At 44.2% G+C, this 26,819-nt stretch overlaps 1 protein-coding gene across 1 annotated transcript; it reads left to right on the top strand.

Annotated features, from left to right (window-relative positions):
• NCR3LG1 (natural killer cell cytotoxicity receptor 3 ligand 1) lies at positions 1–24,889 on the top strand. The gene is made up of 5 exons (XM_021675172.2): positions 1–209; positions 4,714–5,064; positions 14,479–14,802; positions 15,922–16,018; positions 19,037–24,889. The coding sequence occupies exons 1-4, from the start codon at positions 134–136 to the stop codon at positions 15,993–15,995; spliced, it is 825 nt and encodes a 274-aa protein (XP_021530847.2). The 5' UTR covers positions 1–133; the 3' UTR covers positions 15,996–16,018; positions 19,037–24,889.
• The last annotated feature ends 1,930 nt before the right edge of the window (positions 24,890–26,819 follow it).

Below are 26,819 nucleotides of genomic sequence, written 5' to 3'. Positions count from 1 at the left end.
GTGGGATGTGCAAAAGCGCTGGCTAGAAATTCCGCCCACTCTTTGCGCAACAGAGGACTCCCTCTGCTCGTGGATTCTTCCGGGCCGCCTGCTCCCACTCCATGAAAAAAATTCCAGAGCGGCTACCGAGGCGATGGCTGAGATTGCGGCAGCCTCCGCGTGCTGCTGCGCGGCGCTTCTGCTTCTGAGGCTCGCGCTGACTACCGCAGGTAGGGGCGCGTGTAGGGGGCGGCTGGGGTGGGGCGGGGCCACCTGGCGCCAGAGGGTCCTCGCCGGTCAGTTCCCTAGCGCCCCGCCAGGAGTCTAACTTCCTGGGGCTGGGGGCTCTATTTTCGAGCGCCACTACTTTGTGAGATGGGGAATCCCGGATGCAACAGGTTTACACTGAAGGCCTACCCTGTGCAGGGGCGGCACCAGCGCGAGCGGAGACTGTGCTGAGGCGCGCTTGACTTTTTGGTATTCAACGCCTCTCTTGCATCATCCGAGGGACCGGAGCAAAGAAGATAATCAGGGAACGGGAAAAATAGGGAAACCACTCACCCGCTTATCAGTGGGTCCTCCTGGCTTTGCTAAGGTTTTTACTGAGGGAGGGAGGGGGGTGTGGTGACCTGCAAACGTTCTCTTAACTTTTTGGAGAACTGGTATGGACCTGCTCTACGTTAACTTAAACAGGAGACTAAAAGGCTGAAATGCGTATGTAGAGATATTTAAACTCATTTCTAACTAGAAGAATGGCAATTAAACAACAAGATGCGGCTTGACCCTTACTAGACCGGCCAAAATAGGCCCCTGGATGCCGGGTGGTGGAGGGGGGGAATGTGGGCATCCTGGAAACTCTCTGGGTGCCTTGCGTCACTGCAGGGGGAGGCGAGCCACGCGTGGACCTCACCCTGGAGAGCACTTCACATGGCAGCAGCTTCAGAGCACCCCCTTGCTGCTTGCAGAGCAGGTGGACGGTTGTTGAAGGCACAGAGCCCAGAAAACAGTGGACAGACAATTCAATACCATTCCTACGATTTGAAAAACAAAAGATACAACCTTAAAGATAAAAACGTACACGTTAAACACCTTAGAACGGCTGCCTGATGGGAGAGGGAAATGGAAATAAAAAAGCGTGATTAGTATTTCTAGTTTGCAAAGAGCAATGTGAAAATAAGACAGCTCCGAGTGAAGTGTGGGCCGAGACGAAAGCCAAAGCTGCGCTCCGCTAGGTGCCGGGGGCTGGAAGCGCCTGCGCGATCTGCCGGTTCGGGCTTTCCCCACCTCGAAGTCGCGCCCGGGGGTTCCCGCCGCGCCCGCCCCGAGCCCCTCCCCGGCGCCCCGTGCCCCCTCCTCAGGAGCCTCGGGTCCCCGCCACTTTCGTCTTGCTCCGGTCCCTGCGGATGCTGGCGGTAGTGGAGAAGGGCCGCGAGGCCTCGGGGAAGCGTAGAGCAAGGAACGTCATTGGGCGGCGCGGCGCCGCCCAGTGGCCGTGGCAGCAGCAGCAGCAGCAGTTCCAGGGAGGAAGGTAGCCGCGGCGGCGGTGGCGGCTTGAGGATTGGACCGCAGAACCAGGCATTGGTGCATGACTTTAGCACTGGAAGAGCCTGACACTGAAAACTATCAGAAGCTTTCGCCTAACAAAAATCACTTCCGTCTACAAGAAATCTCTATACCTTAGAATGGAACACCTACTTCCCCGGCTGCTATTCTGTGTGGAAGCAAATTTAAAGTGATACAAGAAAAAAAAAATCCAATCAAAGGAATTCGTCAGATTTTAATGCATGAGATTCTAGCCCGCCTCTGTATGAGACTGTCTTTAAAGGTTGCTGATATAGAAAATGTTTGAAAGAATGTAGGTTTTATTTCAGAAAAAAAATTCAAAAGAGCACTCCGTAAAGCTGTAGTTAACAGTCCTCCCTGATTGGAGGGCTCTAGAATTGGAGATTCTCTAGGTAGGTTGTACCACTAGTTTATTTGAAAAGATAAATGCATAAATGCTTTTCCTTGGAAACAAGACTGCAGAAAATTCCAAGGATCTAGTCCTTGAAAAGGGCGAACGCTTTTAAGCTGTTAAGGTACTAAACTCTGTAATTTGAAATGAAAATACATGGAGGTCCTGGGTGAGCTCTTGGGCACTCTGAAAATAGATGACTTTTCCCAAATTTGTCTTCTAAATTTTGATTTGTTGATTTAAATTTTTAAAATTTATGTAGTCTAACACTCAGGTTTGTATTCCTTTTAAGCATATGTTAGTGTTTTTGATATTTTCCCCTTCTCTCTCCCTTCCCCATTCTTCTCTCTCTCTTTTTTTCTTTTTCTTTTTTTTGATAGTCACTTTTCACTGAAAAGCGTGACAATAGAATTGGGTGGCCTGGCTATTTCTCTCATATTAGTGGCTCCTCCATTCCTTGGTTGCCCCGCCGGGGGAAGAATACTGTTTTTTGGTTACAGTTGACCCTATCTTCATTTTGTAGTTCAAGTCTGTCTTTGCTTTGATACATAGAACATATTAAAGCTTTTCACCATGTTTCCCTAATGTCGATTTTTAAAAATCGACTTGCACAAATCTTTGAGTAAGTTGGTAGGTTTTTGGATACATTTTTAACGTTAATTAACATTAATTTTGAAATCTTTAGATATGTTGGATGTGACTAATGAAAGGACACGTTTGATGGTAACAAAGGGAGTTACATTTCTGACATTCATCTAAATATTGATGTCTAGCTCTGCATTGTTGGTAATGAGTCTGACTTCTTTGGAGTTGTACTCTTCTTTGAAACAGATAATGTAACATTTTGAACTGTGTTTGCACTTTTTGTTGGAATGGGTATAAGCGTAAACTTGCTAGCAACCTACTGTTCTAAAATGGAAAACATCTAGCCAGTCACAGTGGCTCATACCCTTAATCTCAACACCTGAGAAGGTCATAGGGGTATTGCTTGAGCCCAGGAGTTGGAGACCAGCCTGGCAGCTTAGTAAGTCTCCATCTCTACAAAATATAAATAAATTAGCTGGGCATGGTGGCATGTGCCCGTAGTCCCAGCTATTTGGGAGGCTGAGGTGGGAGGATCACTTGAGCCCAGGCGGTGGAGGCTGCAGTGAGCAGTGATAGCACCACTGCACTCCAGCCTGGGTGACAGAGCGAGACCCTACCTCTAAATAAATAAATAGGAAAACAACAAAAAAAGAGAAAATTGTCTTTACAATAGCATCAAAAAGAGTAAAATACTTCAAGTAAATTTAACAAAATAAATAGAAAACATATACTCTGAAAACTGTAAAATAGTGCTGAAAGAAATTTAATATCTAAATAAATGAAATGGAAAAAATGTCCTGTCTTAGTTTTGCCAGGCTGCCATAACAAATATATACTATGTGGCTTAAACAGAAATTTATTTCTCATGAATCTGGAGGCTGGGAAGTCCAAGATGAAAGTGTGGATGATCTGGTTTCTGTTGAGAGCTTCATTTCTGGTTTGTAGAATGATACCTTCTTGCTGTATCTTTACATGGTGGAGAGAGACATGTATCTCTCTGTCATGTCTTTTCTTTCTTGCTTGCTTTCTTTTTGAGATGGGAGTTTTGCTCTTGTGCCTGGGCTGGAGTACAATGAGGCAATCTCGGCTCACTGCAACCTCCGCCTCCCGGGTTCAAGTGATTCTCCTGCCTCAGCCTCCCAAGTAGCTGGGATTACAGGCATGTGCCACCATGCCTGGTTAATTTTGTACTTTTAGTAGAGACAGGGTTTCTCCGTGTTGGTCAGGCTGGTCTCGAACTCTCGATGTCAGGTGATCCACCCGCCTTGGCCTCCCAAGTAGTGGGAGGGATTACAGTGCTGGGATTACAGGCATGAGCTACCGCACTCGGCCTGTCATGTCTTTTCTTATTTATTTGTTTATTTATTTATTTTTGGGACAGAGGCTCACTCTGTCACCCAGGCTAGAGTGCAGTGGCACTATCACGGCTGACTGCATCCTTGAACTTCTGGGCACAAGAGATCCTCCCACCTCAGCCTCCCAAGTAGCTGGGACTACAGGTGCTAACCGCCATGCTGGGCTAATTTATTTTTATATTTTGTAGAGATGAGGTCCCATTATATTGCCTAGTCTGGTCTGGAACTACTAGGCTCAGGTGATCGCCTCAGAATCCCAAAGTGCTTGGATTACAGGTGTGAATCACCATGCCTAGCCTCATGTCTTGTCTTGCCTTTACTTTTTTTAAATCTTGAGACAGAGTCTTGCTCTGTTGCCCAGGCTGGAGTGCAGTGGCGTGATCTCAGCTCAGTGCAACTTTGCCTCCCGGGTTCAAGCAATTCTCCTGCCTCAACCTCCCGAATAGTTGGGATTACAGGCTCCACCACCACACCCAGCTAATTTATTGCATTTTTAGTAGAGACGGGGTTTCATCATGTTAGCCAGGCTGGTCTCGATCTCCTTATCTCATGATCTGCCCACCTTGGCCTCCCAAAGTGCTAGGATTACAGGTGTGAGCCACCATGCCCGGCCCTCATGTCTTTTCTTATAAGGGCACTAATCCCATTCATGAGGACTCTTCCCTTATGACCTAATCACTTCCCAAAGGCCCTGCCTCCAGATACCATCATATGGTGGTGAGGGGGCGGGGTCGGGCCTCAATATAAATTTTGGAGGACATAAGCATTCAGTCAATAGCACATCCCAAAAACATATTCATAAATTGGAAAACTGAACATTCTGTTCTCTTACTGCCACAGGTGAACTCAAAGTGGAGATGATGGCAGGAGGGACTCAGATCATACGCCGGAATGACAATGTCACTATATTCTGCAATTTCTTTGATTCTGAACCCCACAACATCATGACTGTAGGTATCACCTGGTTTCGGAAGAGTCCAACATTTGACAAAGAATTCAAGGTATTTGAATTTTTTGGAGATCACCTAAAGGCATTTCGACCTGGAGCCACTGTGTCTCCATGGAGGCTGAAGAGTGGGGATGCTTCACTGCATCTGCCTAGAGTCCAGCTGGAGGAAGCAGGAGAGTACCGATGTGAGGTGGTGTCCACCCCTAAGAAGGCACACGGAAGGGTCTGGCTTGGAGTTGTGGGTGAGTGCCTCGGAGCGGCGCCCTACATTCCCATGGTTGGGGTTAACAATAACAAAACCTAAACACCTCTTTGAGCTCCACTTTGCTGTATTACAAAATGATCTGATAATACATGGATGAGCTTGGTGGCTGTGTTAGTTTGCTAAGCTGCCATAACAAAATAGGCCTGGGTAGCTTTAAATAACAGGTGTTTATTTTCTCACACTTCTGGATTGGTTTCTTCTGAGGCCTCTCTCCTCTGGCCGTCTTCTCCCTGTGTCTTCACATGGTCTTTCCTCTGTGCCTATGTCTGTGTCCTAATTTCCTCTTCTTATAAGGATGCCAATCATATTAGATAAGAGCCCACACTAATAACCCCATTTTAACTTAATTACCTCTTTAAAGAGCCTATCTCTAAATACAGTCACATTCACAGACCCTGGGAATTCTGGGAGGACATAAGCATTTTAGAAGGACATAATTTAGCCCATCATGGGCCCTCCATAATTGTGCATAAGACTTTGATTGTTTTGTTCATAGTAATTTTGAGAGTGAGAGGCATATTAATTAGGATTAATTTCCTCTGCAATTGACATAGAAATAACAGCAACAGTGGCTATATATACCGCCAACTGACAGTTGCCCATATATATAGCCATTGTTATTCCAGACTTTATGTATCTATAGAAAGAGTCTACATAGGAGACAGGGTCTTGCTCTGTTGCCCAGGCTGGAGTGCATGGCACAATCATAGCTCACTGTAACCTCAAACTCCCAGGCTCAGGTGATCCTCCTGCCTCAGCCTCCTGAGTAGCTAGGACTTCAGGTACATGCCACCACGCCTGGCTAATTTTTACATTTTTTTGTAGAGATGGGGCCTTGTTGTGTTGCCCAGGCTGGTCTCCAACTCCTGGCCTCAAGAGATCCTCCTGCCCTGGCCTCCCAATGTGCTGGCATTACAGGGGTGAGCTACCATGCCTGGCCAACAGTGACTTTAAGAGACATTAATGGATTTTTTTAAGGACAGTTTTAGATTTACAGAAGCATTGCAAAGATAGTATGAGAGTTCTCATATCACTCTCACTCTGCATACCCTTGCATTCTTATGGTACGTTGATATAATTAATGAACCCATGTTGACATTTTACTATAAAGTCCATAGTTTATTCATATTTCCTTAGTTTTTACCTAACATTCTTTTCCTGCTCCAGGATCCCATCAGAATACCACATTGCATTTAATTGTTATATGTTCTTAGGCACCTTTTTGCTGTGACAGTTTCTTAGACCTTACTTTTGATGTCCTTGACAGTTTGGTGAGGCTACTGGTCAGGTACATTGCAGGATGTCACTCGATTAGGATTTGTCTGCTCTCTTCCTCATAATTGGACTTGGGGTTACGGGTTTTTGGAGGAACATCGCAGAGGTAAACTGCCATTTTCATCACATCAGATCACATGACTTATGACTGTGGATGTTGACTTTGATCACCTAGTTGAAGTAGTATTTGTTTGATTTCTCTACTTAAACGTTACCCTTCTCCCTATTTTAATACTGTACTCTTTGAAATGAAGTCATTCTGTGCAGCTCACACTTCAGGTGTGGGGGTTACTTATGTTCTTCCTCCTTGGGGGTGGAGTATCTACATAAGTTTTTTTTTAGAATTCTTCTGCATGGGAAATTTATCTCTTTTCCCCCATTTATGAATTTATTCAATCATTGATATCAATAAGGACTCAAGGATATTTATTTTATACTTTGTATCATACTGCAATGCTTCTTTATTTTTTTCTCAAATTGTTTCAGCTTTGGCCACTGGGAACTCATTCACTTGACTCTTGTGTCCCATTGATATAACCCAATCATTGTAGAATTTTGTTTTATTTTATTTTTTTAATTTTTGGCAAATCCATGTCAAGGATTTTGTTTTATGTTAAGCACTTTTTACTCTTTGGCACTATAAAATGTTACAGACTCATCGCATATTATTTCTTTTCTTGTATATTTCCTAGAACCAACCAATACTCCAAGAAACCTTGGTTTCTTTCATTGGAAAATGATATTAGAAACCAAGATCTGAACACTAGATATACTTTTTGCTACTGAGGTATCATTGATTCTAGACCCTCTCAGCCAATAGAGCAAAGAAATGTATGTATGTGTACTAACCTCTGCATATACGCATATCTATAAATATTTCCATGTGTAACCATCTGTTTCTGTATTAAATTAAACATTTGTTCTTACTGATGTCTCCAACTGTAATCCATTACCACATGGATCATTCTAGTCTCCTTCTCTTGTATATCTGTAAACTCCCACTCCAACAGTAAGAAACTTGTACCCACCATCTTCTGTTTATTTAATTGTTTAATTATTAACCTGTACCCCGTAAGAAGCAACTTTATCTACTAGACTACAGTGCTTTCTGGCAATTCCTTTTTTTTTTGTTTTCTTTGGAGATCTTTTTTGAGATGGAGTCTTGCACTGTTGCCCAGTATGGAGTGCAGTGATATGACTTTGGCTCACTGCAACCTCTGCCTCCCAGGTTCAAGAGAGTCTCCTGCCTCAGCCTCCCAAATACCTGGGATTGTAGGCACCCGCCACCACGCCCGGCTAATTTTTGTATTTTTAGTAGAGACGGGGTTTCACTATGTTGGCCAGGCTGTTCTTGAAGTCCTGACCTCAGGTGATCTGCCCGCCTCGGTCTCCCAAAGTGCTGGGATTACAGGCATGAGCCGCCACATCCAGCCTGGATTTTTGCCATTCTAATAAGTATATAGTGGTATTTCATTTGTTGTTTTAATTAGCAGTTCCCTAATGACATAATGTTGGACATATTTTCATATTATTATCTGCCATTCGTATGTCTTCTCTTTTTGTGTGTTTATTGGCTGTTCAGGCTGGAGTGCTGTGGTGCGATTACAGCTCACTGCAGCCTCAACTTCCCAGGCTCAGGTGATTCTCCCAGGCTTCAGCCTCCCGGGTAGCTAGGGCTACAGGTACACATCACTATGCCTGGCTAATTTTTGTAATTTTTGTAGAGGTGGGTTTGCCATGTTGCCCAGGCTGGTCTTGAACTCCTGGGCTCAAATGATCTGCCTGTCTCTGCCTCCCAGAGTTCTGGGAATTGTATGTCTTCTTGATGAGATGTTTGTTCAGATCTTTTGCCTATTTTTAATTAACTTGGCTCATTTTTTTTTTTTTTTTTTTTTTTTTTTTTTTTTTTTTGAGACGGAGTTTCGCTCTTGATACCCAGGCTGGAGCGCAATGGCGCGATCTCGGCTCACCGCAATCTCCGCCTCCTGGGTTCAGGCAATTCTCCTGCCTCAGCCTCCTGAGTAGCTGGGATTACAGGCACGCGCCACTATGCCCAGCTAATTTTTTTTTTTTGTATTAGTAGAGACGGGGTTTCACCATGTTGACCAAGATGGTCTCGATCTCTTGACCTCGTGATCCACCCGCCTCGGCCTCCCAAAGTCATTTTTTTTTAATTGCTGCATTTTAAGAGTCCTTTGTACATTCTGGATACAAGCCTTTGTCAGATAGATGTTTCACAAATATTTTCTCACAGTCTGTGGCTTGTCTTTTCATTCTGTTAACAACGTCTTTTGTAGAGCAAAAGTTCTTAATTTTAATAAAGTGAAACTTACCTCATTTTTCTTTCATGGATCATGCTTTTAACATTGTATCCTAAAGCTCATCCACCAAACGCAAGGCTACCTAGATTTTCTCCTGTGTTATCGTCTAGAAGGTTTATAGTTTTACCACTGACTTTTAGGTCTATCATGCATTTTGCTTTAATTTTTGTGAAAAGTGTAAGGTTTGTGTCTATATTCTATATACATTTTTTTTTTTTTTGGATATGAACATCTAGTTGTTCCAGCATCATTTGTTGAAGAGACCGTCCTTTCTTCATTGAATTGCCTTTGCTCCTTTGTCAAAGATCAGTTGAATATTTTTGTATGGGTCAGTTTCTGGGCTTTCTATTCAGTTTCTTTTTTTTTCTTTTAATACAGGCTAGAGTGCAATGGCACGATCTTGGCTCACTGTAGCCTCTGCCTCTTGGGCTCATACAATCCTGCCATCTCAGCCTCCTGAGTAGCTCGTACTACAGGCTCATGCCACCACTCCCAGTCAATTTTTGTATTTTTGTAGAGATGGAGTTTTACTGTGTAGCCCAGGCTGGTCAGGAACTTCTGAGCTCAAATGATCTCACCGGCCTCAGCTTCCCAAAGTTTTGGGATTGTAGGCATGAGCCACCACGCCCTGTTCTATTCAGTTTAACTGATCTCTCTCTCTTCTTTCCCCAGTACCACACTGTCTTAATTACTGTATTTTAATAGTAAGTCGGGAAGTCAGGTACTGTTGGTCCTTCGTTTTTGTTGCCTTTCTTCAGTATAGTGTTAGCTCTCTGTTTTTTTTTTTTTTTTTTTTGTCTTTCCATATAAACTTGAGAATCTGTTGATATTTGCAAAATAACTTTCTGAGATTTTGATTGGGACTGCATTGAATCTATAGATCAAGTTGGGAAAAATTGGCATCTTTTTTTGTTTGTTTGTTTGTTTGACAGAGTCTCGCTGTGTTGCCCAGGCTGGAGTGTAGTGGTGCTATCTTGGCTCACTGCAACCTCCACCTCCTGGGTTCAGGTGATTCTCCTGTCTCAGCCTTTCAGGTAGCTGGGATTACAGGCATGTGCCACCACGCCTGGCTAATTTTTGTATTTTTGGTAGAGACAAGGTTACACCGTGTTGGCCAGGCTGGTCTCAAACTCCTGATCTCAAATGATCTACCAGCCTCGCTTTCCAAAGTGCCAGGATTACAGGTGTGAGCCACCACACCTGGCCAATGGTATTATATTTTTAATTTCAAATTCCAATTGTCCAGTTGTTCATTCCTGTCAAGTAACTGATTTTTGCATATTAACTTTGTTTCCTGCAACTTGTTTTAATCACTTATTCATTCTAGGAGGTTTTTTTTCGGACAAGTCTTGGAATTTTTTCATGTAAATCATGTTGTCTGTGAAAAATACAGTTTTATTTCTTCCATTATTTTATTTTATTTTATTTTATTTTATTTTATTGAGATGAGGTCTCACTATGTTGCCCAGGCTGGTCTTGAACTCCTGAGCTCAAGTGATCCTCCCGCCTTGGCCTTCCAAAGTGCTGGGCTTCCATTTTTGTGTGAGCCACTGTGCCTGCCTCATGTTCCTTCCGTGCTAACCTTATACGTTTTATTTCCTTTTCTTGCCCTGTTATGCTAGCTTGGACTTCCATTACAATGTTGAATAGGAGTGTTGAGAAGGAACATCTTGCCCATTCCTGATTTTGCTTTTTAACCATGAAGTATGATGTTAGCTACTTTTTGGTAAATATTCTTTAACAAGTTGAGGAAGTTTCCCTTTATTCCTAGATTGCTAAGAGTTTTTCATATGAATAAGTGTTGGGTTTTGTCAGATACTTTTTCTGCATTATTGGTATGATCATATAAGTTTTTCTTTAGCCTGGTGATATGGTGACTTACATTAACTGATTTTTGAATGATGAACCGGCCTTGCATATGTGTAATATGCCTCTCTTGGTTATGGTGTATAGTTTTTTTATACATTGTTGGATTAGATTGGCTAATATTTTCTTGAGGATTTTATATCTGTTTTAATGAGTGGTATTGGTCTGTAGTTATATTTTCTTGACGCGTTATGTGGTTTTGGCAGTAGGGTAATATTGAGCTGGTAGAATAAGGCAGAATGTGTTGCCTCTGTCTACTTCTACTTTCTGGAAGAAATTGTAAAAAACTGGCATTATTTATTTCTTAAATGTTTAGTAGGATTAACCAGTGAAACCATCAAACCCTGGTGCTTTCTTTTTTGAAAGTGATTTTTTTCTTTTTCTTTTTTTTTGTGGGGGTGCGCGGACACACCTTGCTCTGTTGCCCAGGCTGGAGTGCAGTGGCGTGATCTTGGATCGCTGCAACCTCTGCATCCTGAGTTCAAGCGATTCTTCTGACTCAGCCTCCCAAGTAACTGGGACTACAGGTGTCTGCCACCACACCTGGCTAATTTTTGTATTTTTAGTAGAGATAAGGTTTCACCATATTGGCCAGGCTGGTCTCAAACTCCTGTCTTTGTGATCTGTCTGCCTTGGCCTCCCAAAGTGCTGAGATTACAGGCGTGAGCCACCACGCCCGGCTCTTTTTTTTAAAATTAGTTATTGACTCAATTTCTTTTTCCCTTCCCTTCCCCTCCCCTCCCTCTCCCCTTCCCCTTTCCTCCCTTTCCCTTTTCTTTTCCTTTCCTTCCCTTCATCTTGCTCTGTTGCCCAGGCTGGAGTGCAGTGGTGTGATCACAGCTCACTACAGCCTCAACCTACTGGGCTCAAACTCAAGCGATCCTCCTACCTCAGCCTCCCAAGTAGCTGGGACCACAGGCAAGTGCCACCATTCATGGCTAATTTTTGTATTAGAGATAGTGTTTCGCCATTTTGCCCAGGCTGGTCTTGAACTCCTGAGCTCAAGTGGTCTGCCTGCTTTGGCCTCTGAAAGTTCTGGGATTACAAGAGTGAGCTACCATGCTTGGGCATCTTTGTCTTTCCAAAACTGAAATATGATATGCCTAGATGTGGATTTTTGGATATTTATCCTGCCTGGTGTTCTCTAAGCTTCCTGGGTCTGTAGTTTGGTGTCTATCATTACTTTTGGAAAATTCTCAGCCATTACTTCTTCAAAGTATTTCTTCGGCTCCTTTCTCTTTTCTTCTCTCATATTCCCATTATATATATATGCTACACGTTTTGCAGTATCCCACGGTTCTTAGATATTCTGTTTTTTTTTAATTCTTGTTTCTCCTTGTATTTCAGTTTGGGAAGTTTCTTTTTTTTAAATTTTTTGTGACAGAGTCTCACTCTATCTTCCAGGCTGGAGTGCAATGGTGCGATCTTCGCTCACTGCAACTTCTGCTTCCCAGATTCAAGCGATTCTTGTGCCTTAGCCTCCTGAGTAGCTGGGGCTACAGGCATGCACTACCACACCTGGCTAATTTTTGTTTCTTTAGTTGAGACAGGGTTTTGGCATGTTGGCCAGGGTGGTCTCCATCTCTTGACCTCAACTGATCCACTCACCTTGGCCTACCAAAGTGCTGGGATTACAGGCGTGAGCCATCACACTCTGCCCAGATTGGGAGGTTTCTATTAACATCTTCAAGCTCACTGATTCTTTCCTTGTCAGTTTCAAGTTTACTGATGAATCCATTGAAGGCATTCTTCATTTCTTTTATAGTATTTTGAGTTCTAGCATTCACTTTTGATTCTTTCTTAACGTTTCCATCTCTCTGCTTATGTTACCCATCTGTTTGTGCATGCTATCTGCTCTTTCTGTTAGTGCTCTTAACATTTGAATTATAGTTTTAAAAAATTCCCTCTATGATAATTATAAAATCTGTATCATACCTGAGTCTGGGTCTGATACTTGCTTTGTTTTCATATACATACTTTTTAGCATGTCTTGTAATTTTTCAGTTGAAAGATAGATATTATGTATCAGGTAATAGGAACTGAGCCAAATGGGCTTTTATTATGAGGCTTTCTGTTAATTTGGCTAGGAGCTGGGTTGTGTTTAATGCTTATTGTAGCTATAGGTGCCAGAAATTTCAGTTTCCTCTAGTGGTTTATCTCCTTTCCTGTTGTCTTTGAGTTTTCTTTTGAACTCCTTAAATAGGGTCTGTGCCTTGTAGCTCTCTCACTTATAATCTTCTGTTATTATACTGGAGCCCTGTTGATATGATGGTAAAGTGTTGAAGGAGAATCAGTCTATACTTTTATGATTAAATCTTATTCTTTTAGTGGCCTGAGCCTCTGGGCTGTGACCTTCAGAAATATTTCTTAGCTTTTTCTTTTTCTCTCTTCTTAAGTGATACAGAAAGGATATAGACAGCTGGAGTTGGCTAATTTTCTTTTCCCAGGTCAGGTAAGGCTCTGACATCTTCCCTTGAGATGGAAGGAATAATCTGGGTATATTTTAAAATGATTGCTTCTTTCCATCCCCCAGAAAGAGGAGAAGATTTTTCTTGCATCTTTACAGTGAGGATCTGGTGGGGTTCCTGGAAGTAAGCCTCATGACAGTATAGTAGCATCCCCAAGACTGGGCCTTGAGGATGAAAACCCATGAAAGTATGGTACCATCCCTAAGACCAGGACCTGGAGAGGTTTTTATTCTCAAGCTAGTCCACACTCATCCTTTAGCAATTTGTCAGTTACTGCTTAAGTAATTCTACCAGTTTATGACTCCAGCAGCATGAGGTATTTGATCTTAGTTATAATTTTCTGAATCTCCTTTTTCCAGTTTTCTGAGTAGCAGTTTGCCCTGTCACTTCAATTCTCTGAGGGATCTAAGAAAAGTTGTTGGTTTTCAATTTGTTCAGCTTTTGTTCTTATTATGAAGATGGGAGTGATGACCTCTCAGGTCTTTATATGTCAGAGGGAAAATTGGAAGTCAATAGTGGCTTTTGAAATAGCAATTTATTTTCCTTTTCACACTAATGTAGCCAGTCCAGGACAGATATGGCAGCTCCTCTGTGATCATATAGGCCCCAGGATCCTTTTATCTTGTAACTCTGCCATCTTCAATATGTATCATCCACCTTGTGTTTGGAAATAGCTTCTCCATCTCCGATCATCACATAGTATTCCAAACATTCTGCAGGAAATATGAAGGAGAGAGAGAGAAAAGGAGACAGTCCTTTCAGACATCCTTTTAACTTAAGGATACTTCCTAGAAGTTGCTCTTGCCACTTTTGCTTAAATCCAGACCTGCTAGGCTCCGAGTTTGCATGGCCAAACCTACCTGTAGAGGAGGTTGGGTGATACAGCTTTAATCTGGATGTGTCATGTCCAGCTAAAAATGCATAGAATGGAAATTGCAGAGCAATTAGCAATCTCTACCACAACAGTGTTCCAAGGCTTTCCTCAGATTATGAAAGGATGTCTGTGGTACAACATAGCTTAAGAAAACTGTGCTTTACAAAATTGCTCTGAGAGTTGGGGTCACAGCATGTCAACACCCCGTTGGCACTGGCACCGACACACCCAGAATATTTAGCCCAAGCAGACTCGCATTCCGTCAACCACATGTCCTGAAGGCTTGCCATGGGTTAGATGTCAGGCTGATAATAAGCTAGACCCTCCCTACCCTTAAGGAGTGCCCAGTCTGGTTTTGTAAATCTCCAGCTCATTGCTGGACATGGCTGCAGCATCACTCATGCCTCAGGGTCCCCATCTTTAAAAAGAATAGGCATCCTGTGTTTTTTGTCTTGTCTGGCTACAGGAGCAGTGCTGCACAGGTGTGAGGGTATGGTAGAAGCCACTAAGTATAAGGTGTTGGGGGGATAAAAGGGTAGTTTGGTGTTGGGCCCAACTCTGTATGATTTTTTTCTTTCCCCTGGCAGCTTCCCCAGCCTGCAGATTGTTCCTGGATCAAGTGGTGGTGAAAGAGAATGAAGGCAAACTTATTATGTGTGAGTCAAGTGGGTTCTACCCAGAAGCTATTAATATAACATGGGAGAAGTGGACCCAGGAGGTTCCCCATCACGTAGAGATTTTTGAGGGTGTCATCCCTGGTCCCACCATCAAGAATGCGGATGGTACATTTAATGTCACCAGCATATTAAAGCTGAACTCCTCTCAAGAAGACCCTGAGACTGTCTACCAGTGTGTGGTACAGCACGTGTCCTTGTATACCCCCTGGAGGAGCAACTTTACCCTGACTTCTGGTAAGGGTCTTTCTGGACATTTCTTCTCTTCCTTGCCTTGAGGGACTATAACATAAGACTTGTTCCCACACAGCCCAGGGTCTTAGCTGGGGGCTGAAGAGGAAGGAGAGAAAGCTTGGACTGGAAGGACCAAGCTAGGGTCTGGCCTAGCTCAGCCCCAGAGTCAGCAGTCCAGCCTAGGTCCCTGCGCCAGGGCAGATGATGGTCTAGTAGGTGGAGAGTGGTGACCGTAGTCATCAGGTGGAGCAGGGCCTACTTGTCAGCTCATGGCAGCTTCAGGATTCTGGATGGTCCATATGGCTTGAAATAGGAAACCTGCCAGCAGCCCTTCTAGTCAGGCTCTAGGTCTATGGTAAACTGTTGGCTGATAGAGGCTGAATCAGTAGTCTTGTCTTATGGGCTCTGTCCCAAGATGGGGAAGCTACAGTACAGTGGTTTTGCAAATGCTCAGTGCCTTCCCCAGGCACATTGGATCCTTAGGACAACACAGCTCACAGCAGACCCACTCCTGTTGGTGGGGTGGGGCTTTTTGAGGTCATAGCTCTGGTCTTGGGTAGGGTGTCCCTGCTGGTAAAATGCATCTCCCTGGGGCTGAGAGGGGTAAGGAAGGCAGGGAGTGACTGGGGTCCCTGAGGAATGTGGTCAGGGTGTGCCAGATGGAGCCTGGGATGGTCCTGAGGGAGAGAGGAATTATTCTTGGAAGTAAGGACTAGGAGGGTGTGGGGGTGGTGTGTGCAGAGCTGCAGGGACGGTATGTGTGGCCATGGGGAGTATGAAATGGAAACATACCTTGCATGTATGGTATGAGGGGCTGTCTGGGTGGTATGCACTTAGGGGTAGAAGATGGTATTATAGTACAGAAGGTTTGAAGATGAGGGTGGCACACGTATGTGGCATGTGGTGTTCATTTACATGTTTTTGACAAGTGCTACATACATTGTTGGATGTGTGGAGGTGTATGTGATAGGAATGGAGACACAGAGACATGTGGCAGAGGGCTGGTGGTTAAATCTCTGACAAGGAAAATGACACAACCACACAGATCCCAGCAGCAGTTGTATGGTTTCTCTGGCCCTTGCCAGTAGGTTTCCTGTTAACGTTTTCCTTCTCTCTCTGCAGAATCTGAGAAGACAGCTATCTTTACCATTTATTGGTGGCTTTTGCCACTCATTGGTGTTGGACTGATTTATTAATTGTTTTGATTTATTGGAAAAAGGTAAGGGGCTCCAAAACAAAGTTCAGCCCTATGTCTTGGGGTTGGCTCCAGGAGTTGAGGGATCATGGCCTTTGGGTGGTGTTGGGGTTCTCAGGATGGATGTGGAGGGATTGTTGGTATTGCTGGGTGTTTGTGGTGTGGGGCTTTTTCTGATGATGTGCTGGGGAAGAACTTAGTCATCTGACCTCTGTGCGGTGGTTTGTGACTCTGGGGTGATGTGTTGTAAAGCCTCCCTCCATTTCTCCGTACTAAACAAGTATTATATCTCTGTGAATGAACCAGACTTTAGTGTTCAGACCAGGCCCTGAACTATGTGTGGACTGTTTGTTTTTCTCACACATTTGGAAACTATGGCTCAGAGAGGGGAATTCTTCATGTTTTATCTGGTCAATAACTTACCACCAGATTTTACTGGTTTGACTAAGAATTTCTAACCCTCACTAGGTATTTCTAAACTAAAACATGTTTCTAAACATTTTTATCCCTGAATATGGCCCAAATAGTAAATAAAACAGCTCAAGCTTTAGAGGCCCAAGAGACCTATGTAAATGTGTTGGTTAAAATGGTTTTAGGTAATAAAAGGGCCCTCAATTATTTATGGGCCTGTCAAGGCAAAATCTGCACAACAGTGAGTACATGTCATAAATTTGTTAGGAGAAGTGGAATAATCAATTAAGAAAAAAGGCTCTTTATCTAAAGTTGGCCATTTAGATTCCTGGGACTTATTCTGGTTGGATCTAGGCCAGTGAGAAAACTGGATAAAAAGTGGTTTTCAAATGCCCCTTGTGATATTCATGACTGTTGTCATATTTCTTGCCTTTCCCTGGCTCTGATATTCAGGTACTATTGAGAGAGGAGGAAGGAAGAAACTGGTCAGGCAGGCAGTTAGGGTGGGCCCTCGGTAAAATTCTTTCAAACAAAAGAACAGCCTGAAAAATCAAACTGCAGATAAGGGAACTTGCACAGCGGGGCTTGCCTAAACCATGCCTACAGCCACAGAGATAAAAAAGTCTACACAGGAGACTTGCCTAGACGTGCCCACAATTGAAAATTCCATCCCCTGACACATGCACAGTAAGGGGAACAAAGCCACATGGAGTAACTCAAGCTAAGGGCTTGTGTGCGCATGGACTAGGAGGATGGAGTGGAGCTACCAGAAATCTGTGCCTTATGCCTTTGTATTTAGCTGTGAAACGGCAACCCTCTTTGGGGCCCACTCTCTGCAGCGGAGGCTTTCTTCTTTTGCTTATTAAGCATTCATTCAAACTTCACCCTTGGGGTCTGCACTCCTTAATTTTCTTAGTCATGAGACAAAGAATGTCAGGTGATACCTGGAGCAACAAGAGACTTCTACATTGTGGTGCATTGATGAGACTAACATTTTGGTGCATTGGCCAGGAAACGTTGGAAGGGTGAGTAGGAGCGGACCTCCAAACTCTTTACTTTCATTTCAGAGGCTTCTTGTCCTCAGATTTTTTTCCTCAAGACTGAACAAAACACTGGGCCCCATGAGCCACTTAAAAGCTTTTAGAGTGGCTGCCAACTTTGTGAGACTCAGGGGACAGGCTTGCTGGAGAGGACTTTGTCAGTCCCCCTTCATCCTCAGGTATTGGGAGTGTTGGCACTGTTGCAATCCAGTTTCCTTTCACAGAGGACCAGCTGTCACATAGACTAGAAGGAGGTCCTAGGGCAACTGAAGGTTTCTGTTTGAGGATTCTCCTTGGTGTTACCTGAAGGCCTCTGGACTAACTCCGGCCCCCAACAGCCCATCAGGGTGTCAGCACCAGGACTTCTAGACTTTTCTATTGCATTTACTTCCTTGCTTTTTGCGGCTACTATTTCTCCTATTCCTTCTTTGTATGCAATGTTGTGGTTATTTTTACAGATTGGGAGATAATCCTGTTAAGCAAAGTCAGCAAGTGTCTTAGAAATGAGGAATGTATCTAAAAGAATTGTTTTTGTGATTTCCTTGAGACAGAGGGACTTCAAGATTTCAGCCTAAACTTTCACTTAGTAAGGGCCTTTTCTGTTGCGCGATGATAGACATTCACGGTGCTGTATAGGGGGATGTTTCAACCTAAGCAAATACCCTTTTCTCCATTGGGTTGTTTTTTCCTTCATGTAAGAGCTCAGCATTGCCCAGTGAATTTAAGCAATTCCTCTTTGAGACAAACTAGTCTTTTTCTGCTGGGCGGCATATTATGGGAATAGCCTATGAAGCCCCAAACCTCTCTTTCTAACCTCTGCTTGGAAAGAATTTGGAGTCAGAGTTTTTTCCTAATATTTCAAACCCTGCAGTGCCACCTACTGGGATGGGATTTTTCTCTGTGAGAAGCCTTGTTGGCCCTTTGCCCAATACCCTGGTTCCCCTATTCCTTTCCCTCTTATGTCCCTCTCTCAGTGATCAGGCCCCATGCCCTATTTGTAAGCAGAAGAACTCCCCTTTCAACAGCTGGGAGGAAGCCACCCTAGCAAGACAGATTTTAGCCTCAGTGTTATCCCCATTCGAGGGAGAACAGCCATTCAGTTCTTACATTCTTTTGAGGCATCTGTTCTGCATCCAGCTACATTGGCATCTAAGTGAGAAAGCGATCTTATGTTTAGAAGTCAATCAATCTCATTCTCTAGGAATTCATAACTTTGCTTGGGTGTAGTAAGAGGATGTAAGGATAAAGTTAAGATGCTCCCTTCCTTAAAGGGTCTTGCCCAAATTCAACTACTCACAATCTCTCCTAGGGCCCTGGGGAATCTTGGGAGCCTTATGGGCCAAGTAGGTCTAGGAAACCAGCAGGGTGGAGAGCTAGAGCCTTGTGCAGGTGAGCACAAGCTAGCTCCTCCATATTCACGGGTGAAGGTCATACTTGCATGCTTGGGTGGCACCTATAATGGTCGCCAGGAACCTGAGGAAATGGTGGGGAAGAGGAGAAGGGGGATGCTACTTCTGTCTTCTCTCTGCCCTGGGTCACTCAAGAAGGACAAAGGAGACTACAGGATGCCTTTTCTCTCCTCTTTTTCTAGATGCGTAACAAATCATCTCCAGTTGTGTAACAAATCATCTCCAGCCATCTCTTCTCAAGTGCATTCTGAAACACTGGAACTCCTTTGACATTGAGACTCTGAAGAAAGAGTGCCTTGTATTCTTTTGCACTCAGGCATGGCCATCTCACCAGCTGCAGGATGGGGAGGTCTGGCCTCCTGAGGGAAGTGTTAATTTTAACACCATTCAACAACTAGATCTTTTCTGCAGATAGGAGGGCAAATGGTCCAAGGTACCTTATGTGCAAGCCTTCTTTGCCTTGCAAGACAACCCAGATCTTTGTCAGTGTTGTAGAATTGGCCCAGCTCTCCTAGCAGTTACATCAGGCAAGTCCACAGAGGATAATTCTCCCAACTCTGAGAAACAAACCCCTAGGGAACACTCTACTGAAAATGGTCAAATAGGTCATTAATGTTTGTGAAACCTGTCTTAAAAATAATCTCCTTAACAGATGGCTTCTTCCCTGCCACACTCAAAGGATGGGAAGTTACCCAGGGGAGGACTGGCAGATAGACTTCACCCATATGCCTAAAATACATGGCATTCAGTATCTTTTGGTGTGGGTGGATACCTTCATTAACTGGGTAGAGGCATTCCCATGCCAAACAGAAAAGACCTCTGAGGAGGTGAGAATACTAATAGATAAATAATTTCTTGCTTTGGGCTTCCTAAGTACTTCCAAAGCGACAGTGGCTCCTCATTTAAAGCGGCCTCTATCCAGTGGGACTCAAAAGGCACTAGCCATGCAGTACCATCTTCATTGTGCCTAGAGACCACAATACTCAGGAAAGGTAGAGAAAACAAATGATATTATCAAAAGATACCTCAGAAAATTCTCTCTCAGGAGGTTCACCTTTCTTGAGTGACTCTTCTCCCCTTAGCTCTACTGAGGATAAGAAACACTCTTTCAAAGTTGGATTTGAGCCCTTTTGAAACTATGAATGGGTGACCTTTCCTTATCAATTATCTTTTACTAGACCAGGAAATCTTTGAATTAGTCAAACATATAACCTCCCCGGGCCACTTCCAACGGGAATTAAAACAGCAACTGGAAGCCCAACCCCAAGAAATAGGACAACCTTTATTGAACCTGGGAGACTTAGTACTGTTGAAGGCTCTCCCTTCTCTTTCCCACCTCTAGGCTCCAGGTGGGAGGGACCTATACTGTTTCCACCCATTCAGCAGTGAACATTGCAGGAATCAACTCTTGGATATATCACACGTCAGCCAGGGGTTGGAAAGCAGAGGCAGCAGACGCTGACAGCCCAGAAGAGCATCCCAGATACTGATGTGAAGAAGTTGGGGACCTTAAACTGAAAAGGACAAAAGATAAGTAAATGAATGAGGACTACCTGTCTAGCTTGGTCCTACCTTTACCCTGCCAGATTCCTTCCATTATTTCCACCTTTCCTTTCGAGATCTACCATCGTCAAGTGTTGCAACTTCTTTTTCATGCATATTTGCGAGGAGACTTTGATTGTCCGTGGGATCAGATCTGTAACTTTACAGACCTGCAAAGGGAGGTTCAGCATTTTAACTGATAAAACCTCAGATGGAAATCGTTCACCACACCATACTTGCAGGGATTATTTTGCTGACTTTACTTTTTGCAGTAGGGCTATACACTGCACCTCCTGTAGGAATCCTGACTGGATTCTGAATCCTGACTGTGGCACCTCCTGACCGGAATAGTAGCACCTCCTGACTGGAATATTGGGCAGAGAGTCTCAATTGCTGTGATACTTGGCTTAGTTATTATCCTTATAGCAGGGATAATAGTCACAGACAAAAAGTAAACGTGAAAGTTTTACTATTGCTGAGTCTGCTAGGGCTTTTAATGGGGTTTGGGAATACATCACACCCTTTAGCCTCTGCAGTATCAACCATGGCACATTTATATGAGACTAATTGCTGAGTCTGACCTGAGTGGTTTGCTCAGTTCAGTAACACTAAGGGACCTCTTCATGACCTGGTTCTTACTTTAACCATTGAAGACTTGTCAGGCATGAATGGAACATGGTATGGGAGCACTTTCAACTGGGTAACTAACTCCTCCCAGGAAAGCATTTCCTCCCTGGTACCAGAAAACACATTCCCTAAAGATAACTTCACACCCTCAGGGTAGGAAGAGTCGGCTGGATAATAGCAAATGCCTCTTCCTGCTTTAAAAGCAGAGGGAAAGGATCATAGCTGGGAGATCTCAGATGTGTAACAACACACTTATAATTGCTGAAAGCTCAGACATTTGGAGAAAAAGACACAATAAGGATGATCTAAGAAAATTGGAAGCCATATGGGGAGGCTTTCGGAATCTAGCCTCTTCTCCTGGTTGGAAGTCCTGCTAGGAATGGCAGGCTCTGGGTAACTGCCCTGACACATGGCATTATAATGTAAAAAATAACACATGGGCCTTCCCAGACATGCACCCTCATGGAATTCCAGACCCCTTTGTATGATGCTTAGTAGTAGTGACCTACAAATCTGTGGGTGTACAGGAGACTTCTGGCCTGAAAGCCCCTGCCACAAGGATTATCCGAGATATTGGCTGGGACATATTGTGTTCCTGGTCTTTCAAAACTCCATTTGTCAAGTGGACCCTTCTCATTTAGCATGTAAAATTCCACATGGCATCATGAGTGACTATCCTATGTATGGATATCCCTATGCCAAAGACGTTCCTATTATATGTAAGAGGGGGAAGCTCCTAAGATATGAGAAAGATGTGCCTGTGTCTCTCACAAGCTACAACTTAGAACTGGACCTTCAAGGGACAGAGTTTTATTTCCTTTGTGGCTCCTGGCTACACTTAATCCTCCCTAGGCACTGAAAGGAAACCTGTACTATTGTGGCAGTGGTCCCTGACTTATTATTTTTAAATTCCACTGATATGGTAGCATCATCTGGGGACATCCCTAGCCTCTTTTCTAGTGAGTGTGAGATTTCAGATGCCCCGAACAAAGAGGTCTGTCATTTCCATGCCTTTATATGGAGATTTAACTGAAGGAGAAGATTGGGTAGGACGTGCACATGACAGTCCTATCTTAGAAAAACCACGGATAGGGGATTTTATAGCTAGAGGCCTATTCTGGTTTGCTGGTATTCCTCTCCTTGAAAGATCAGTACTTAATATTTCTATTATGATGCAACGAGAGTAGAAGGCAACAGTAGGAGCCATAGAAACACAACAATAATCCAAAATCTCTTTAGCCTCAGTAGGTATGCAAAATAGACAGGCCTTAGATATCCTTATGGCCAAAGTAGGGGGTACCTGTGCACTTTTTAAAAGAAACACGTCGCTTCCAGATCAACACCCCTAGTCAAGTAGAAAAGAACATACAGGTGCTTAAAGATCAAATTAGAATCATTGACAGATTAAGAGAAAATGTGGGCTCCAGTCCCAGTTGACTATAATCCCTCCTTAATGGATTCCATTCTTCTCTGTGGAACTGGTTAGCTCCTTTATTAGGCCCCATTTTGCTTTTGTGTTTTGTATGAATGTTTGAACTTTGTATATTCAATACTGTAACTCAAATTGTTTCCTCTCACTTAGAGGCTATTAAACACCAAATGGTGCTGCAGATGGAATGATGCATAGACACACCATTCTTCCAGGGACCCTTAGACAGATCTTAGGAGGAGCCCTAACTGCTGTAACCCCAACGACGCCCCCTTCCAGCAGGAAGCAGCCAGGAGCGGTCATCGTCCACTTTCCCCAACAGCAGTTGGGGTCTCCACTCCTGAAGTGGGGAATGAGAGAGGATGAAGGAAGGCAGGCAGTTAGGGTGGGTCCTTGGTAAAATTCTTTCAAACAAAAGAACAGCTTGAAAAATCAAACTGCAGGCACAGATAAGATAACTTGCATGGGGGGCTTCCCTTAGACATGTTCACAGCTGCATCGGTAAGAAAGGCTACACAAGAGACGTGCCCAGACATGCTCACAATGGAAAATTCTATCTCCTGAGACATGTGCAGTAAGGGGAACAAAGCTACATGGAGTAACTGAAGCTACGAGCCTGCATGTACACTGGTGGACAGGGTGGAACTACCAGAAATTCATGCCTTGTGCAGATGAGATGCCCAGCTCTCATCAATTTCTTAATAAAAGCCTCTATATTCAACTGTGAAATGACAACCGTCTTTTGGGCCCCCTGTTGGCAGCGGAGAGCTTTTCTTTGCTTTTTAAACTTTTGCTGCAACCTCGTCTTTGAGGTCCATGCTCCTTAATTTTCTTGGTTGTGAGACAACCAAGAACTTTAGGTGATACCTTGGGCAATGAGAGACTGCTACATTGTGGTGCATTGGTGAGATTGTTAACACTCTCAGTTTATTACTGATAACCCCAACATCAGCAATGACGCTTAGGGAAAAAGAAACAAATCCTTTATGATCCACTTGGTCCCATGCTTGTTTGCAAAGATGACTCCAATCCTTCACCCTTCCCTGTGTCTATGTCCATTGCTGTGTAACTTTGCAGTGCCTCCAACCATGTGACCTCTTTCAGCCAATGTATGGAGACAGCAGTGAAGGCATGCCAGTTCTAAGTGTAAGCCTCAAGAGGCCTTGTGTATCTTCATTTGCTTCCTTGTGTGCTTCTAACGGTGCTGAGAGAAGGGCAAGTCCAGGCTAGCCTGCTGGAGGATGAGAGATGCTGGCTACCACATTCTCGTTGCTCCAGTGGAGGCCAGGCTAGATTAGATGACAACCAGCTGACTCCATGTGAGCAAATCTGAGATCAGCAGAGCTGGCAGAGCCAACTCTCCAATACTTGGAAAACACTTTTATTATGTAAAACATATAAAATTAATATATAAAAATTTTTAAAGTCACTGTTTTACACTGGTGCTATTACACAGCGTAAGCTAAGTGCTACAACTCAGGAAGCTGTGCTTTGACCAAAAGGAGTGTGGTAGCCACAGGTGCTTCTGAGACCCCCTTCAGGAGAGCGTCTGTGTGAGGAGTGCAGTCGGCTTACAGGCTCCTGCTGACGATCTCCGGGATCTGCTTCAGTATTCCAGCTGGTGCCGTGCTGTCCCCGGACTGCTCCTGCCATTGACTGAGCAGGGCAGGAGCTCCCTGTTGGGAGCTGATACTGGAATTCTGAACTACATCCCCAGATCTCCAGCTGCTGATCTCAAGGATCCAGGGTGGCCAAGACTTTCAGCTGTACATTAGGTGCTGGAATAACATCATTTTGTTTGATGTCATGTTGTTATCACATTAGTGGAAAAAAAAAAAATCAGTTCCCTACCTGAGCCACTGTGTGGAGTTTTCATGTTCTGCATGGGTTTTCTTTTCTTTTTTTTTTTTTGAGATGGAGTCTCACTCTGTAGCCCAGGCTGGAGTGCAGTGGCATGATCTCAGCTCACTGCAACCTCTGCCGTCCTGGTCTCAGTTCAAGCAATTCTCCTACCTCAGCCTCCAAAGTAGCTGAGATTACAGGGACAAGCCACCATGCTCAGCTAATTTTTGTATTTTTTTTTAGCATAGATGGGGTTTTACCACATTGGCCAGTCTGGTCTTGAACTCCTGACCTTGTGATCTGCCTGCCTTGTCCTCCCAAAGTGCTGGGATTACGGGCATGAGCCACCGCGCCTGGCCCTGCATGGGTTTTCTTCAGGTACTCTGATTTCCTCCTACATCCCAAAGATGTGCACTTTCAGTAAATTGGGATGTCTAAATGGTGCCAGTCCAAGTGAGTGAGGGCGTGGCTGTGAGCATGCCCTACAACAGGATGCCATCCTCTCCAGGGTTGATGCCCACTTAGTACTCTGAGCTGCTGGGATAGGCTCTGGCCACCCACAACGCTGTACTGGAATCATTGGGTAATTATTACTTTTTAGTTTAGGTTTTTTTTTTTTTTTTTTTTTTTTTTGAGACAGTCTTACTCTGTCACCCAGTGGCACAATCTTGGCTCACTGCAACCTCCACCTCCTGGGCTCAAGTGATCCTCCCACCTCAGCTTCCTGAGTAGCTGGGACTACAGGTGCATGTTACCATGCCTGGCTAATTTTTTGGTGTTTTTTGTAGAGGTGAGGTCTTGACATGCTGTCCAGGCTGGTCTCAAACTCCTGAGCTCAAGCTATCCTCCTGCCTTGGGCTCCCAAAGTGCTGGGATTACAGGGGTGAGCCACCGCACCTGGCCTAGTAATCATTCTTAAATGTATGTATGTTTACATTTATATGTATATTTCAGTGTTAAATATTAAAGTGTTTGGTCTTTATTTAGACATTTGATGATATGTTTATGACCAGAAATATGTTGTGAATTTAATTCTTTCTTATAGCAGTTAGCCTATTGGAAAATTGGTTTTGCTCTACGTTATTTTATTAAAAAGTCATAGTTTTCAAAGATCCTATCAACTACATTAAGTGAGGAATTACTGTACACTGAGGTGCATTTTAGTCCTCCCTGGTTCCCCCACCTCTCCCTTCACAGCCTGTACTGGAGTCTGAGGCTTTCCCGCCTACACCCTCTCCCCTTTATCTTTCACGGGAACCACCCCTAATTACTCACTTGTACTTCTAACTCTATCTTGAAAGCTGCTTCCTGGAAGATTCAAACTGACACAAGGGGGGACTAAAGGATGAGAATGAGGGAAGTAACCCATTCACCGCTTATTTGAGATGGGGAACCACCTGAAGGACTTTGGCAGTTCCTACACAGACACAGATGGCAGAGACGACAAGGTTTCTCAGAGAATGTGTGAGTAACTGGCGTGGCTTTTCCGGAGGACCCAGACAGCCTGCTCAAGAGCACAGTTGGAGCTGCCCTCCTTGCACGGAACTGTGGAATGATTTTAATTTTACTTCCCGGGTGAATGGGAAACCAAGGACGCAGCAGGCATTTCACAGAAAGGAATCCGCGTCTCAGTCAGAACTGTCTTGCATTTGCTTCTCTCTGGATTAACCTGAAGTTACTCCCTTTCCCCCAATAATAATGGCATTGTGAAAAAAGTTGGAATTGATCAAATGGTGTAAAGAGTAAACAGAGGAAAGACTACCCAACGTCTGGTTTGCTTCATTTGGTGGCTGATGATCTGGGGAGGAGGAGGTTGGGACATATTTGTGTTGCAAGGAGCAATATCATTTCATGAAGGGGAGGTACATGGCTAGCAAAATGGCTAACTGGATCCTATAAACTAAAGACAGCTGCTAGGTAGTGCCAACCTGTGCTGCACACCTGAACATTGTTGCTTCTCCCAGTGAAGGTAATAAGCTGTGGGGTTGCACAGGCACTTCGTATTACTCATGCCACTCACTGGCCTTGGTGCCTGCCAGGAACTGAGGTCGGGGGAAAAGGCAGAATTTCACACTCCTGGACCCAGGTTGGCCAGTCCAAGCAGCCTGCTCTTCACATCACTCCAGAGTTGGACCTGCCCAGACTGGAACTAGAATAGGGTATGGGTTAGCACCTGTTTCCCCTCCTATAAAGAGTCAGTGCCCTGGGCAGGTAGATCTGGCAGAGGGATGGCCCATAACCCAGAATCCAGCACAACAAGGCACTTCGAGCCCAGCTCCGACCATCCCCACTGTTCTCCCTTTCCCCAGCTTCTTTCCAGCTGGAATCAATCTGTTGTTGTTCAGACCTGAGGTCAACATGACTTTGATGTACAGAATTCATGTCTTCTTTCCAAAGTTATCTGCACACTTAGTACAACACAGAGTGTCTGATTTCTGGGTCTGGGGAGACCTCAGAGGCCCTGGGGAGCCCAGAGACCTGTGGAGTGCCAGGGCGGCTCTCCTGTGAATGCAAGCTCCCTGGGA

The sequence above is a fragment of the Aotus nancymaae genome, unplaced genomic scaffold (genome assembly GCF_030222135.1).
Source record: "Aotus nancymaae isolate 86718 unplaced genomic scaffold, 86718_ANA_hifiasm-v0.15.2.pri h1tg000059l, whole genome shotgun sequence".
In the NCBI taxonomy this organism is placed as follows: domain Eukaryota; kingdom Metazoa; phylum Chordata; class Mammalia; order Primates; family Aotidae; genus Aotus; species Aotus nancymaae.
The sequence above is the reverse complement of the archived record's forward strand: the minus strand, read 5'-3'. Positions and strand labels throughout refer to the sequence as shown.

Excerpts from the sequence above, each read along its gene's own strand:
- NCR3LG1 (XM_021675172.2), top strand. The coding sequence starts at position 134 with ATGGCTGAGATTGCGGCAGCCTCCGCGTGCTGCTGCGCGGCGCTTCTG. Across the intron at positions 5,065-14,478 it reads GGTCTGGCTTGGAGTTGTGG|CTTCCCCAGCCTGCAGATTG; the intron begins GTGAGTGCCTCG and ends TTCCCCTGGCAG. Across the intron at positions 14,803-15,921 it reads CAACTTTACCCTGACTTCTG|AATCTGAGAAGACAGCTATC; the intron begins GTAAGGGTCTTT and ends CTCTCTCTGCAG.